This window comes from Salvelinus fontinalis, chromosome 1 (assembly GCF_029448725.1).
Source record: "Salvelinus fontinalis isolate EN_2023a chromosome 1, ASM2944872v1, whole genome shotgun sequence".
Classification (NCBI taxonomy): domain Eukaryota; kingdom Metazoa; phylum Chordata; class Actinopteri; order Salmoniformes; family Salmonidae; genus Salvelinus; species Salvelinus fontinalis.
The window spans coordinates 29,818,492-29,835,234 of record NC_074665.1 but is presented as its reverse complement, the minus strand read 5'-3'; the positions used below and the strand labels follow the sequence as shown (position 1 = coordinate 29,835,234).

General features: G+C 43.3%; 1 protein-coding gene across 1 annotated transcript in view; it reads right to left on the bottom strand.

The window, feature by feature from the left end:
- LOC129852744 (echinoderm microtubule-associated protein-like 4) overlaps positions 1 to 10,162 on the bottom strand; it is an 85,904-nt gene extending 75,742 nt beyond the window's left edge. The window contains exon 1 of the mRNA XM_055918421.1: positions 9,799 to 10,162. Within this exon, the coding sequence (XP_055774396.1) occupies positions 9,799 to 9,823 (25 nt within the window). The 5' untranslated portion in view covers positions 9,824 to 10,162. The remainder of the gene's footprint in view (positions 1 to 9,798) is intronic.
- Between the last annotated feature and the right edge of the window lie 6,581 nt (positions 10,163 to 16,743).

Sequence of the window (16,743 nt, the reverse complement as noted above, 5' to 3'; positions counted from 1 at the left end):
CAAAATGGTACCAAGAATATGCATATCCTTGCTCCAGGGCCTGAGCTACAGGCAGTTAGATTTGGGTATGTCATTTTAGGCGAAAATTGAAAAAAAGGGGTGGATCCTTAAGAAGTTTAAAGAACAAATTCTTATTTACAAGGAGAGCCTACTCCTTCCTCGTAAATAGCCCAGTACTGTACTGCGGACCGACATTTTCCATTCCATTCCATTTTCCATGTTAAGAACAAATTCCTATTTACAAGGACAACCTACTCCTTCCTCCCCAACAGGGATTTGAACCCTGGTCTCCCTTCCCCCGCATTCTGTAGTACAGACATGGCCTCTCACTTTTGAAAGGAATTAGGCACTTTCTCGTGTTTACTACAGAATGTATTATAGACTGCACAGCAGCCTAATAAACACATTTCATTAATAAAATAATGATAAAAAAAACTGCAGATATAGATTTAGTTATGGATACATAATGAATTACTATGGGAATAAATACCACTGATTTACAGAAGGCAAACAATTCAGAATCCTCCAAGCCTGTAGCCTACTCCCAACCGTCACGTTGTACAGCGCCATATTTTCCATTCCATCATAACGGAAACCCTGAGGGTTTCATTTTTCATGGAATAGAAACACCGTCATATTATTCAATTTAATTAAGCATGTACCAGTCAAAAGTTCAGACACACATAATCATTCCAGGATTTTTCTATATTTTTACTATTTTCTACACTGTAGAATAATAGTGAACACATCAAAACTATGAAATAACACATGGAATCATGTAGTAACCAAAACAGTGTTAAACAAATCAAAATATATTTTATATTTAAGATTCTTCAAAAAGTAGCCACCCTTTGCCTTGACAGCTTTTCACACTCTAGGCATTCTCTCACCAGCTTCATGAGGTAGTCACCTGGAATGCATTTCAATTAACAGCTGTGCCTTGTAAAAGGTTAATTTGTGGAGTTTCTTTCCTTCTTAATGTGTTTGAGCCAATCAGTTGTGTTGTGACAATGTAGGGGGTATACAAAGGATAGACCTATTTGGTAAAAGACCAAGTCCATATTATGGCAAGAACACCTCAAATAAAACAAAGAGAAACGCCAGTTCATAATTATTTTATGACATGAAGGTCAGTCAGTACGGAACATTTCAAGAACTGTGAAAGTTTCTTCAAGTGCAGTCACCAAAACCATCAAGTGCTGTGATGAAACTCGCTCTCATGAGGACCGGCACAGGAATGGAAGACCCAGAGTTACCTCTGCTGCAGAGGAGAAGATCATTAGATTTACCGGCCTCAGAAATTGCAGCCCAAATAAATGCTTCAGTGTACAAGTAACAGACATATCTCAACATCAACCATTCAGAGGAGACTGTGTGAATCAAGCCTTCATGGTCGAATTGTTGCAAAGAAACGACTACTAAAGGACACCAATACGAGCAATGGACATTAGGCCGGTGGAAATCTGTCTTTTGGTCTGATGAGTCCAAATTTGAGATGTTGGGTTCCAACCGCCGTGTCTTTGTGAGACACAGTAGGTGACCGGATGATCTCCTCATGTGTGGTTCCCACCTTGAAGCACGGAGGTGGTGGTGTGATGGTGCTTTGCTGGTGACACGGTCAATGATTTATGTAGAATTCAAGGCACACTTAACCAGCATGGCTGCCACAGCATTCTGCAGTGAGACACCATCCCATCTGGTTTGCAATAAGTGTAACTATCATTTGTTTTTCAACAGGACAATGACCCAACACATCTCCAGGCTGTGTAACAGCTATTTGACCAAGAAGGAGAGTGATGGAGTACTGTATAAGATGACTTGGCCTCCACAATCACCCAACCCAGTTGAGATGGTTTGGTTGAGTCTGACCAAATAGTGAAGAAAAAGCAGCCAACAAGTTCTCAGCAAATGTTGGAACTCCTTCAAGACTGTTGGAAAAGCATTGCAGGTGAAGCTGGTTGAGAGAATACCAAGAGTGTGCAAAGCTGTCATCAAGGCAAAGTAGAAAATAGTAAAAATAAGGAAAAACCCTTGAATGAGTAGGTGTTAACTTTTGACCAGTAGTGTAAGTATTCAGACCCTTTACTCTTGAAGCACCTTTGGCAGCGATTACAGCATTGAGTCTTCTTGGGTATGACGCTACAAGCTTGGCACACCTGTATTTGGGGAGGTTCTCTCATTCTTCTCTGCAGATCCTCTCAATCGCTGTCAGGTTGGATGGGGAGCGTCGCTTCACATCTATTTTCAGGTCTCTCCAGAGATGTTCCATCGGTCCGGGCTCTGGCTGGGCCACTCAAGAACATACAGAGAATTGTCCCAAAGCCACTATTGCGTTGTCTTGGCTGTGTGCTTGGGGTCGTTACCCTGTTGGAAGGTGAACCTTCGGCCCTGTCTGAGGTCCTGAGTGCTCTGGAGAACGTTTTAATCAAGGATCTCTGTACTTTCCTCCGTCATCTTCTCCTCGATCCTGACTAGTCTCCCAGTCCCTGCCGCTGAAAAACATCCCCACAGCATGATGACGCCACCACGCTTCACCGTAGGGATGGTTCCAGGTTTCCTCCAGAAGTGACGCTTGGCATTCTTTATTTTATTTAACTAGGCAAGTCAGTTAAGAACAAATTCTTATTTTACAATTACGGCCCTCCCTTAACCCGGACGAAGCTGGGCCAATTGTGCACCCCCCTATGGGACTCCCGATCACGGCCGGTTGCGATACAGCCCGGGATCGAACCAGGGTCTGTAGTGACTCCTCTAGCACTGAGACTGTGCCTTAGACCACTGCGCCACTCGGGAGCCCTTCAGGCCAAATAGTTAAATCGTGGTTTCAGACAGATGAGAAATCGTTGTTTCTCATGGTCTGAGAGTATTTACGTGCCTTTTGGCAAACTCCAAGTGGGCTGTCATGTGCCTTTTACTGAGGAGTGGATTCCGTCTGGCAACTCCACCATAAAGGCCTGATTGGTGGAGTGCTGCAGAGATGGTAGTCCTTCTGGAAGGTTCGCCCATCTCCACAGAGGAACTCTAGAGCTCTGTCAGAGTGACCATTGGGTTCTTGCTCACCTCCCTGACCAAGGCCCTTCTCCTCCAATTGCTCAGTTTGGCCAGGCGGCCAGCTCTAGGAAGAGTCTTGATGGTTCCAAACCATTTAAGAATGATGGAGGCCACTGTGTTCTTGGGACCTTCAATGCTGCAGATATTTGTTGGTATCCTTCCCCAAATCTGTGCCTTGACACAATCCTTTCTCGGAGCTCTACAGACAATTCCTTCGACATCATGGCCTGATTTTTGCTCTGACATGCACTGTCAACTGTGGGACCTTATATAGACAGGTGTGCGCCTTTCCAAATCATGTCCAATCAATAGAATTTACCACAGGTGGACTCCAATCAAGTTGTAGAAACATCTCAAGGATGATCAATGGAAACAGGATGCACCTGAGCTCAATTGAGTCTCATAGCAAAGGGTCTGAATAGTTAAGTAAAATAAATAAATAAATAATTTTATTTATGTGCAAACATTTATAAAAACTTGTTTTCCCTTTGTCATCATGGGGTATTGTGTGTAGATTGATGAGATTTGTATTTTATTTAATCAATTTAAAATAAGGCTGTAAACATAACAAAATGTGTATTTAAAAGGATCCACCTTTGTTGTGCATCCGTTTGAACAGTTCGCACATTCCGTCATATGTCAGCCCAAAAACAGAAAGAAAAGAATCACTTCTTGTCTTATCAGGTGAAATGATAAATGGCAAGAAGAAGAAATCAGCATTTTAAAATTAATAGATTTGAAAACAAATGTATTCGCAGCTGCTCATTCCAGTGAGTGTAATTGAGCAAATTACACGCACCGGTGCCAATGTTAAGAGTTGAGAATGTTGATATCATTTCAAATAAGATACTCTTGTAGTGTGTGGTCAGTAATTCAACATGTATTATTATGGTTGTTGCTTGCGGTATTGATGTAAACATTATTTATCCCATATATATTTTCGCGATCCACGGTTGAATAACCCTTCTCTAATCCTAGCACTCTGTGATCTACACAGACACACTCCCCTCAGCATCACATCCCTGCCTAATCCTGATTAGAGACACCCCGCAGAGCCACTATGCACCCCGCAAACACGCAACCTGCCTGCACCTCTCCACCCCGCCGCCATCCCTACCATCCTCTTTCCCGTCAACTCCCCCACCTTCCAGTTGGCCTTGCCAGTAACTGAGGGGATCGAAACATCAAGGCTGCATAAACATTTTTTTTTAAATGTAATAAAAAAAAAATGGGGGACTGGGGAGAGGCATATCCTACCATTAATTTAATCTTAAGGCTTTTTCCAACTGCCTCAGCAACTGCTAGGACTGGGGAGGAAATATGGGGGCTCTTAAAGAGCCAGCTGTCACCTCAGACAGTTCTACCAGGTAGGGGCCTTAGTCTTCTACCTATTGGGATAGCCATGGCAGGTACAAGAAGGGATCCCAGAGCCAGACACATAGTGGGACTATGATAATTGGGATGAATAGTGTAGCATGTGTGTGTGTGTGTGTGCATGCGCACTCCCCTGAACTGTGGGCAGAAAACCACCACCAGACACTAGTGGGATTTAAAAAAAAATGTTTTTATTAAAATTGCTATACTTCCTGGTTCTACATAGCGATCACTGGAGGATATGCAGTACCACTAATGAGAAATCGCACACACACACCCTTTAGTAGAAAGAAGAAACAGCCTGCAGTCGGGCTCTGGGAAGAGCTCCAAGCCACCCCACCCCACGTCATGCCTCCATCATCTGTTCATAGTAAGAGTGGAGACATGCTGAAAGACAGGCAGAATCCTAGGCTGTGCAGGCCTTCCATTCATCTGTTTACAAACACCCAAGCACATGACCATGACGCACGCACGCACAAACACACAACCGCTCTCACAGACAGGATCTTCAAAATATGCCCTGCAGATGCATAAACCAATAGAATACGCACACAATCAAGTTAGAAAATCCCACAAAAACATCCCCCTAAACCATGATGTGGTAGAAGCTCTGTCTTTTTGTAGTGCAGTATTGTCAACGGGTCTGGGGCAACTGGCTGACTGACTGTCTCGCTCTCTCTCTCTCTCTCTGTCCATCTGTCTGTCCACACTACTCTCGGTCTCATATAACCACTCCATGCTCAGAATAGGACAGTCCTATTTATTTTCATTCCGGCGGTAATGTAATACATTGTTATGGAGAGGTGGAAAAAAAAAAGAAAAGAAGTGGGACGTGACATTCCGCATCTGGAACCGCTCTGGAGCACGTGCGTGGCTCTCCAGATCTCTGCACTCCCTCTCCGTTTTCACCAGGAAGGAATCCTGTAACCTGATCCTCTAGTTGTCTTTAGTGCACTGACCAGCCTCACAGGGCCCGGTGGCACACACACACACACGGATTCAGTGAGCCCTGACCCACACTCACTCAGAGGGAAAATATCAACATCACACGTGTAAACTAGACGTTCAAAACACCACACAGACAAGCTTCAAACACATATCCCACAAGTTAAGCAAAGTCAAAAACACACAAGCTGCCCTGATTTTGTCCCAAGCTATGGTCTCAACATTCATTTAATAGCATTACCCCAAACACAACACACTAGTTAACACGTGAATGGGACAGGGGGGCAAGGGCGGTGAACACTAGCAGCTGGCTCCTGTGAGTTCTATATTTAAATCTCATTTGACAGTTGAAGTGCTGATTGGATGCAGAAGGGGATCAGAGGGGCGGCAAGGGCATTCTGAAGCCATCCCAGTGGCCTTTTACAGCCATGCCTACAGGTGCCCCGTTAACTGCCCTGGCCTGGCCCAGTGGAACTGCCATCCACTCACACCCTGCACATACACATGAATCAACCAACTAACACATCTACTGACTGATGTTCACTACCGAAGTACATTTATGATGCTGGTCACATATATCAATGACTAAGTCCTCTGACTGTATGAGTGTACCGCAAAGGTTATCAACTAAAGTTTGATCCTATTTTGCAGAGGTGTGAATCTCTCATTCATTTGAACAACAATATGGCACGCTATCGATACCCAGGGCAACGAGACGATACCGCTATCGCGATACTCTGTAGTATCGTGGCAAGTAAACAGGACATGAAGCTGATTTAAACTTCTTTAGGGAAACAGCCCTAATGTTGGAAACAAACATCATTATGTTGAGTCACATTTATTTATTTTCAAAGCTATAGGACACTATATTGTACATACACTGCCAAAACAGTACTCCGAACCCTTGACTTTTTCTACATTGTTAGCCTTAATCTAAAATGGATTAAATAAAAATCTTCAATCTACACACAATACCCCACAATGACAAAGCGAAAACAGGTTTTTAGAAATGTTTGTAAATTTATTAAAAAACAAATACATATTTACATAAGTGTTCAGACCCTTTGCTATGTGACTCGAAATTGAGCTCAGGTGCATCCTGTTTCCGTCGATCAACCTTGAGATGTTTCAACAACTTGATTAGAGACAACCTGTGATAAATTAAATTGATTGGATATGATTTGGAAAGGCAAACACCTGTCTATATAAAGGTCCCACAGTTGACAGTGCATGTCAGAGCAAAAACCAGAACATGAGGTCAAAGAAATTGTCCGTAGAGCTCCGAGACAGGATTGTGTCGAGGCACAGATCTGGTGAAGGGTACCAAAACACTTCTGCAGCATTGAAGGTCCCCAAGAACAGTGTCCATCATTCTTAAATTGAAGAAGTTTGGAACCACCAAGACTCTTCCTAGAGCTGGCCGCCCGGCCAAACTGAGCAATCGTGGGAGATGGTCACTCTGAAAGAGCTCCAGAGTTCCTCTGTGGAGATGGGAGAACCTTCCAGTAGGACAACCATCTCAGCAGCACTCCACCAATCAGGCCTGTATGGTAGTGGCCAGACAGAAGCCACTCCTCAGTAAAAGGCACATGACAGCCTACTTGGAGTTTGACAAAAGGCACCTAAGGACTCTCAGACCATGAGAAACAAGATCCTCTGGCCTGATCAAACCAAGATTGAACTCTTTTGCCTGAATGCCAAGTGTCATGTCTGGACGAAACCTGGTACCATTCCTAAGATGAAGCAAGGTGGTGGCAGCATTATGCTGTGGGGGTGTGTTTCAGCGGCAGGGACTGGGAGACTAGTCAGGATCGAGGCAAAAATGACAGAAAAGTAGAGAGAGATCCTCTAATGAAAACCAGATCCAGAGTGCAATGGACCCCAGACAGGGGCGAAGGTTCACTTTCCAACAGGATAACAACCCTAAGCACACAGCCAGGACAAAGCAGGAGTGGCTTTGGGACAAGGATCTGAATGTCCTTGAGTTGCCCAGCCAGAGCCCGGACTTGAACCCAATCGAACATCTCTGGAAAGACCTGAAAATAGATTTGCAGTGACGCTCTCCATCCAACCTGACAGAGCTTGAGAGGATCTGCAGAGAAGAATGGGAGAAACTCCCCAAATAAATGTGCCAAGCTTGTAGCGTCATACCCAAGAAGACTCAAGGCTGTAATCGCTACTTCAAAAAAGTACTGAGTAAAGAGTCTGAATACTTACGCAAATGTATATTTTTTTATAAAAAAAAATTGTTTTAGAAATTTGCAAAAATGTCTATAAAACCAGCTTTTTGCTTTGTCATTATGGGTAGTGTGTGTAGTTTGATGAGGGAAAATAACAATTTAATCGATTTTAGAATAAAGCTGTAATGTAACAAAATGTGGGAAAAGTCAAGGGGTCTGAATACTTTCCAAATGCACTGTACAGCAGGTTTTTAAAGTACCAAAGACTTTGTTCTGCTTCGCAGTTTCATTTTTGCTAAATTCTGGTATCGCCACAGCCAAAGCAACGATACAGCTGCGCCAATATCTATCACTGCAAAGCCCCAGCCCTAAAGTTCAGTAGATACCAAACCTGATGCTCTTGTCACTTTAAAAATGTCACTGTACATTTGTGTAATAAAGACCCTTCCTAGGCAGGCAAAAAAAAAAAAAATCCCATAAAGTAGCATTGCATAGAATGTTTGAAAGGGTAAAGCAGATACAAGTTCCTTTACACCGTGACTGTATATGGCATATGGTGTTCTGTTGCTTATGCCCAGACGGCAGTGTGTTTCGGAAAATATTAAGAATGTTTTTCTACTATGAATGTATGATAAGCGATTGCATAATGTGTATATGTAAAGCAATGTGGCCTTACTCAGAGTGAGATAAGGAGAAAGAGACCACAGCACTCGTTTTTCCTTCTGTACTAGGTCCTGCTCTGCCCAAGACCCTGGTGGGTAGTGGACACATAAAACTGGTAGCATTGTGTGTGTGAGAGAGAGAGAAAATCAGCACAGTAAGTGTTGAGGACAGGCTGGCACAGCATGCGGGCACTGCAGAGCAGTTATGACTGGGCATGTAATGCCTCAGCGTGCTATGCACCAGAAGCCTCATACGCTGTGCGGGCACTCTCTCACATACCCTCCACCACCTCCTCTGTCGTGCTCTAGGCTAACGTCCTCTAACTTCACTGGACTGCATGAGTGCATTCAAACATGAAGGACAATAAGGAGGGAGAGAATGAGATTCCGCTCACACCACATTCAAATGGGAAGGACAAAGACAGAATGACACTACCACCACTCGATCTATACTTTACTGCACACACACACACACACACACACACACACACACACGATGACTCCCACTGCAATAATTTCCTGTGGCATCGCCAAGCAACTCAATAAAATAAAATAAGATATGCATGCGTAGCCAATCAACAGCAAGAATTTAACTGATATTGAGAGCAATTGATGCCATGCATGTTCCATCATCGCTGTAATCAAAAATGAACCCTGTCAGAAGTCACCTGCAGGAAACTCTGAGAGGTGTTTTGTGGATCATCTGTGATTATCTTGCCTATGGGGTGTGCCATTTACAGAATTTACAGTATTCTGTAGGGTATTGCATTATTGTTTACATATACAGTACTGCGTCTGAGATTCGTAAAAACGTGATAACAAGGAAGTTGAGCACACACAGTATTTGTGCGTATTCTAATCATTTACAGTCCTGGGAGATCGCCACCTACCTGGTATCTAATGAGGAAGTTGAATTCCTTTTGTTAGAACGTCGGTCAGTTAAATTGTATTGTGTAACGGTTACATTAGTATCTTTGGAAGATCTCCCTCCTCTCTTGGAGTGCCACTTATCTGACACGTCCCCTCTTCACATACACGCACACTCTGCGCGCGTCAAATACGCGGCGCTGGCAATGCTCTCGCACACGACCCTACGCGCACCCGCATTGGCAGACTGACTGGATAAATAAATGATTTCTTGACGAATCTATTCTTCAACCCACACGTCTTTCAAAAGGCTCTCTGCCATAGCAATAACAGGCAATGGACGTAGAAAAAAAAAAACAGTAACGCACAACCCAGTGCGTATGAGAGAATAGCACAGGATCAGATGCATTGTTACAATAGCCCATTGCATGCAGTGGGGTATGTAAAGTGAAGCCTACTCGTGATACCCAGCACAGAAAAACAGAGCTCATAAAATGTGATGCACTTTGACACATTGGAGCCAACCTGGTGTCAAGGTGATATGTTACAATGTTGACTCGATTGGTTTAATAAATGAGCTAGAACACTGACACGTGTAGGCCTATACATGAAGACACAATACGTTCCAGGCTACTATATGAATTGCGATGCTTTTCGCATTGACCACGTCCACCAGTTAGACAGACACAATAATAGACTAGTATTCGTCTGTAACTTACCCAAACTGCCGGCGAAACCGTCCATTTCTGGGAGAAATAGCCAAGCAGACACCAAAAATATTCCTGTTATGACGGGTCCTATTCAGGGAACAGTGGGAGAATGTCGGACTCTATACGGGCTATCCAGACTGGCAGGCAAGGCGGAAATTTCTCAAGCCAACTGTTCTCGCAGTGGTCACGACCGTATCGTTGTAAACTGGGGATCTGTCGAGTCGCAGTGGATTCTCAGTCCGGAGTAACGCCGTGGTTCTCAGGGCCAGTTGATCACACGCTCTTGCTTGACTCCACGATAGTACACCTCCGCCGGGGGAGGTAGGACAGACAGAGCTCGGCTTTCGCATTTCCGACTCCGCCCGCTTTGGCACGACTTGCTTCCCTGGAGTGGCTAGTCTGAGCGCGTCTCAATTTGACACAGTTGAGGATCTCTATGTGCTGGCCAATATATACACTACCGTTCAACAGTTTGGGGTCACTTAGAAATGGCCTTGTTTTTTAAAGAAAAGCAATTTTGTTGTCAATAAAATAACATCAAATTGTTCAGAAATACAGTGTAGACATTGTTTATGTTGTAAATGACTATTGTAGCTGGAAAGTGTTTTTTAATGGACTATCTACATAAGCTTACAGAAGCCCTTTATCAGCAACCATCACTTAAGTGTTCCAATGGCACATTGTGTTAGCTAATCCAAGTGTAGCATTTTAAAAGGCTAACTGATCATAGAAAACCCTTCTGCAATTATGTTTGCACAGCTGAAAACTGTTCTTCTGATTAAAGAAGCAATACAACTGGCCTTCTTTAGACTAGTTGAGTATACGGGGCATCAGAATTTGTGGCTTCGATTACGGGCTCAACATGACCAGAAACAAAGGACATTCTTCTGAAACTCGTCAGTCTATTCTTGTTCTGAGAAATGAAGGCTATTCCATGTGGGAAACTGCCAAGAAACTGAAGATCTCGTACAACTCTGTGTACTGAAATTGCAGTCCACCTGAAGTAAATACAATTGATTGGACATGATTGTCCATATAGGGTCCCACAGTTGACAGTGCATGTCAGAGCAAAAACCAAGGCATGAGGTTGAAGGAATTGTCCGTAAAGCTCCGAGACAGGATTGTGTCGAGGCACAGATCTGGTGAAGGCTACCAAAACACTTCTGCAGCATTGAAGGTCCCCAAGAACACTGTGGCCTCCATCATTCTTAAATGGAAGAAGTTTGGAACCACCAAGACTCTCCCTAGAGCTGGCCGCCTGGCCAAACTGAGCAATCGGGGGAGAAGGGTCTTGGTCAGGGAGGTGACCAAGAACCCGATGGTCACTCTGACAGAGCTCCAGAGGTCCTCTATGGCTCATTCATCCCTACCTCCAGTAGGGAAATACTTCCAAAGGCCTGGGACAAGTTGCCACTCTCCTTGTCTGCTAGGGTGGCTTGGTTAGATATGAGGGTCTGTCTTTTGATTGAAGTGCCGCAGTTAGAGTGCCATTCTCTTTCAAGGTGTCTGCTAGCTCTTTCAGTGATGTAAACTCATGTATCTAGAGGAAAAGTGCAGCGTCTAGGCGTTTAAACATTCCCGTGCCATTGTTAATGGTGAAGGGTCGATTATCAGGCTCCTGTTCATCAAATACCAAGATCTGTCGACCATTAGTGATTCCTCTGTTTGTGACATGGCTAAAGTGCCTACATGCTGCATAATAGCAAGCAGCAGTATGCTCTGTATAGAAGAGCAGGTCAGCGGTTGTATTCCTGTCTCCAATTAGGGTATAATCAGCAACAATGTCTCTGGATTTTCCCTCAGCAGCCTTTGTTTGTGATGCTGTTTCGAACGTTCAGAGTTATTTTCCTGCTGGTAGATCAATGGTATGGGCCAAGATCCTGCTGCTGTAGCCATTGTTGAATTTGAGTATTGATGCATGCAACTTTTTAAACGATGCACTTATTATAATGAGAATATAAAGCTATTCAACGTGTAATTTAGTGTAACACTGTACACGTCAATTACAATGTCTAGACAATCCTACCTCACCTGTATGTGATTTGTTTGTTTCCTTTGTCAATGCCTTGCATTGTCTTTCCTATCAAGATCAACCAAATCTCCTGAAAGGAAAAACAAACATAGCTACATAAAGGTGTAAGTCCCCACCTGTGTGGACACCCACCTGCTTTGAAGACGGTTAAATGAATGCAACTGTCCATTGGCAGTGCATTTATTGTGCCCATTGGCATATTTATTATGTTCTCGTTCAGAGGAAGTGTTGACGGAGACAGCACTTATTTTAGCCGACAAAAAGAGTTCCAGTTCCAAGTGAGGAATATTTGCAGTGCAGGACAACCAAAACAAATCAGCACCTACCCTAAGTGTTAATTACTCTTACAGGGCACCAGATTAACATTTCACCCGGTGTCACTGGTATCACTAACCTTTCCAGTTGGTTGGTAGCACCAGCGCATAATTTGGTCGGTGAGTTGTCATTTTACAAAGTAATTAAAAATGCTTTATTAACCCAGTGAGTCCCACCGTAATGCAGGCGTGATTTAGGACTTCTAACCCGTTTTATACATTGTGTGTTAGAGCTAAAGACTACTGGGTTGCACCATAAGATTAGTCTATTCTTCTGCATCTGTAGATACCATTAGTCTGTGTTATTAATGGGGGCTGAGCTACACAAAAGTCGTTAGAAGGTAAGAGGTTCTTCTCCATGGAAGATCATAGGAAATCCCAGGACAGTGTCTATAATACGGTAATAAGGTCACATAGTTGCTGTCACAAACTCCAAACTCCACACAGTTGTCACTGACTCGTTGGATATTTATTTCCCACTTGAGCAAACAATTTCTGTACTTACACCATTCATACAAATTCATTTTTATCATGTTTTTACTTTGGCTGACGTTCTTTTTTCTAATTGACATATGTCACGAGCGCAACTGTTTATGTCAAATGATTTTGTGTTTTACGTGTAGCCCTGATTTTCCTGAAAATAAAATGTTAAATCCCTTCACTGTGAGGCTAAATATAAGGGCTGGACATGCAGATAAGTGAAAGTCAGATAAAAGGAAAGTAGATGTTTTTGCTGATTTTCTCAGGACTGATAGGGATCAAACGTATAACAAATAGACTACTGAATTATTCAAGACAAGTTGTTTCCTCTAACACAACCATCCAAGCAGGAATGCGTGATTCAATACATTTTTGATGGGCATCCTAATTCAGTGATTGTCATGAATTGTGGGTTGACAATTAGACTATAGTTGGTATTTTACAGTCAAAAATAGGATTCCAGAATTCTTGTTATATTTTTTTCAATAGAGATGAATTGCATTCATCTTTAATGTACACTAACTAATATCATAGGCTAATTCATTAGGGGGAAAGTAAGTGGAAACTCAAAACACAAATAACTAGATCGCTATCTCTAAATACAATACCCACTGTTAGTAGCCATGTGTAGGCAACTTCCCATGAGACCTAGGCCTTTGCCCTCGAAATGGCTGGTGCGCAATTTGCGCCGCGCGCCTCTCCGTATCTCAAAGCCATATCAAATATATTGGTTGTAAAATAGTTGCTATTGAACTGAATATTTAGAGTTGAGAAAAACAAACAATACCTACAGAAAGCTGAGACCCTCCTCTCTTTTGACAGGAACAAGGGGACGAAGCTTCCAAAGCTGTGTCTTTCCCACAATTGCATTTGGTAATGTTATAAGATCAGAATGCATTTTTCTCTTGAGCGCATGGTGGGAGAGGAGAGTGGCTTTGTTCATCACAGCATTAGGCGCCAGCGAAATCATAGGGGCAGATAAGGGCTGGACATGAGCATAATGCACTTCACTGTTTGACCAAATCATGGTTTTAGCCGGACCAATGTTGGTGACAATGTAGATTGTGATCTTTCTGCGTTTTATAGGCACCCTTTCCATTTTTTACTATCCATGATCTTGGGTGTCTAAATGATGACAGAGTCTGACCAGGGCTCTATGCTGGTGCAACGTTTGCCTTTGAATGTGAGTTTGTGTGACTTCAGCTCAGCCTATCAGAAAACCGGGCGGCCCATCTTGCTAGGGGGCCGGCGTTGCCCACATGATTAGCTAATGGCTCATTAAAGATTAGTATAAAATAAATTGCTCCAACAAATTTCAAGTAAATATCTTAACAGGCCCATTGGCCGCCGGCCATATCACCTTTTTCATTGTTTTATTTTTATATATGAAAAAATATTTTTGTGTGTCAATTTTGACCAGCCCACCTAACAAAACAATTGTCCAGCCCACCTGGCAGTTGCCAGAATTGCCAATCTGCCCCTGTCTATAGGGTGCCGTGACACAATGCATGACAGTCTGACAAAAAAAAATCCATGTGTGGACTGACTGGACTTTTCACAATTGTCCATTTGAATACAAGATCTATGGTTAATTGGTGGTTGTCCTTTCCCAGTAGAACTCGGGTATGACATCACCACATCTCAGTCTGTACCAGAGGACACTCGTTCCATCCCACTGACCAGCTGGAAACCTCAGGAGGTAAGCCCCTCACCCTTTGACAGAGCCAGTCAACCAAATGCCAGAGTATCAATACCAGTGAGCTGTCCTTAATGGCTGGTCCCCCCTACTGTAGGGATGGGGGACAGTGTGTGTGTGTGTGAGAGAGAGAGATAGAGGTGTCATTGTGAGAAATTGAGTGGGCTAACTCTGGCAGGACAGAGGGAAGACTGTTTCCAGGAACAGAACCTTCTTCTCTCCACATGCTCTAGAGGTCGAGATAGAGGTCATGATGAGTGTGTGTGTGGTTGTATTGCTATCCTGGTGTGTACTGGAAATCTCCCAAAGTCCCCACAAGGGTAGTAAAACAAGAAAATTTCTCCCTCAGGTCCCCACAAGGACAATTTAAAAAAAAATGCTTAGTTAGGGTAGGGTTAGGTGTTAAGGTTAAGTTTAGGGTTAGTGTAAGGGTTATGGAAAATAGGATTTTGAATGGAAATAAATTGTAGGTCCCATTAAGGATAGTTAAACATACGTATTGTGTGTGTGTGTGTGTGTGTGTGTGTGTGTGTGTGTGTGTGTGTGTGTGTGTGTGTGTGTGTGTGTGTGTGTGCGCGCGCGCCAGTAAGGAATCCGGTTGTCGCCTTGTATCGCAGTGGAGTAAATTACCCTCAGCAAACACCCTTCCTCTCCCTCCCTCTACCCCCTCATCGCCTGTTTCCTGGCAGTGTGTGACCCCACTACACCAGTAAACCCCCCCACCACCGCACCCCACCCGCCTTGCTCAAACACCCCTACCACAAAGCCCCCCCCCCCCCCCCCTTTCTTCTGGTTTTATGAAGGATGGGGGGAGAGAGAGAAGAAAGGACAGGGCCAATCTTTTATCCCCCTTCACGGTCCAGAGGGGATTGAGGCTTGGGGCCTCTGCCTGTGGGTTTATCCAGCAGGGTAAATGATTTTTGAGGTAGTCGGATGATGAGTAACCACAGAGCGAACCTGGCAGGTTGCGCAACCAGCTCCTTCACTTTGGCTTGCTTGGAACTGACCGGGATTGTGTTTATTGTTTTTACGTTGACGTGAGTCACTCAATGCATTGTACTACTTTCAGCCCGGTTATTTTTGCTATCTCGTATGTTTTAGAGGCACATTCATAGTAAAAACTACACCAATGTAGGCTGAACAGTACATTATTTGAACATTTCATTTGATTGAGTCTGTAGCTGCAACTGGTAGACGTGCTGAGGCCATAGGCTACGTTTACACAGGCAGCCCAATTATTGGCAAAAGATCTGTTCTGTTTGTTCAAAAGACCAAATAGTTGAAAAAAAATCATAATTAAGCTGCCTGCTGTGTAAACACAGCCCTAGTGGAGGTTTTGAGCCAGAATGGCACATCTCTGAATGTGTCTTCTTGCTGTCGGACAGATGGGGTTCACCCTGTCTGTGCTCACAGTTTCCTGCTCAGACAGATGTTTCTGAGAGAGTGAGAGCGAGAACGAGAGAGAGACAGAGAGGAGGGGGGGGGGGGGGGGGGGGGGGGGGGGGCACGGTAGGTGGCTCTACTCTGCTCCACACGCTATTGTTTTTGGTAATGAGTCAGTAAGTCAATGCAAGTAAGAAAATTAAAGTATATTCGTAATATATGTTGAATATTGTCTATCTGTGTATTATGTGTATGAAAAAGTTGTTTTAATGTATATTGGTTAATAAAGCATGACAAGAAGATTTCAACGCAATTTATTTAGTACTGTTGAGATGTTCTGATCAACTTTTACTTGAATAGTGGCGCACTCTAGTGGTTGTACATGATCATTGCACCTAATGCACTTCCAGCGCTCACAAATATTAGGTTGCTTCCTGCGCAGGCTCCTTTAGGCAGAAGGGTTGCTTCCCACATTAACAAATGCTGTTGCTCTATGTCTGGGATTACCGATAATACTTACTGTGTGATTTTTTTTACACCAGCGATTCTAATCCAGCAGGTCTATTGCATATGATCTCAGATTTATCTTTTATATATGATTTTCACACTTAGCTTTAACCAAATATATGATTTCATATCATAAGCTCCCCATTACCGACTACTATTCGACTACAAGAGTCTTCTTCAGGGAGTGTAGGAATTCATTTAGTGAACCCTCAAAAAAGAAACTCATTCCTGCAACATTCCAATCTCATACCTCCCTATACTTACATACCCAGTCCTGGTATATACAATACTTCATTCTATGAGAAAACCAATCTCATACCATGCTATGACCATGCTACAGTTAATGTACTGTTACCACGGGACAGTTTATTTTTTTATTTTTTTTATTTCACCTTTATTTAACCAGGTAGGCAAGTTGAGAACAAGTTTTCATTTACAATTGAGACCTGGCCAAGATAAAGCAAAGCAGTTCGACACATACAACAATACAGAGTTACACATGGAGTAAAACAAACATACAGTCAATAATACAATAGAAAAAT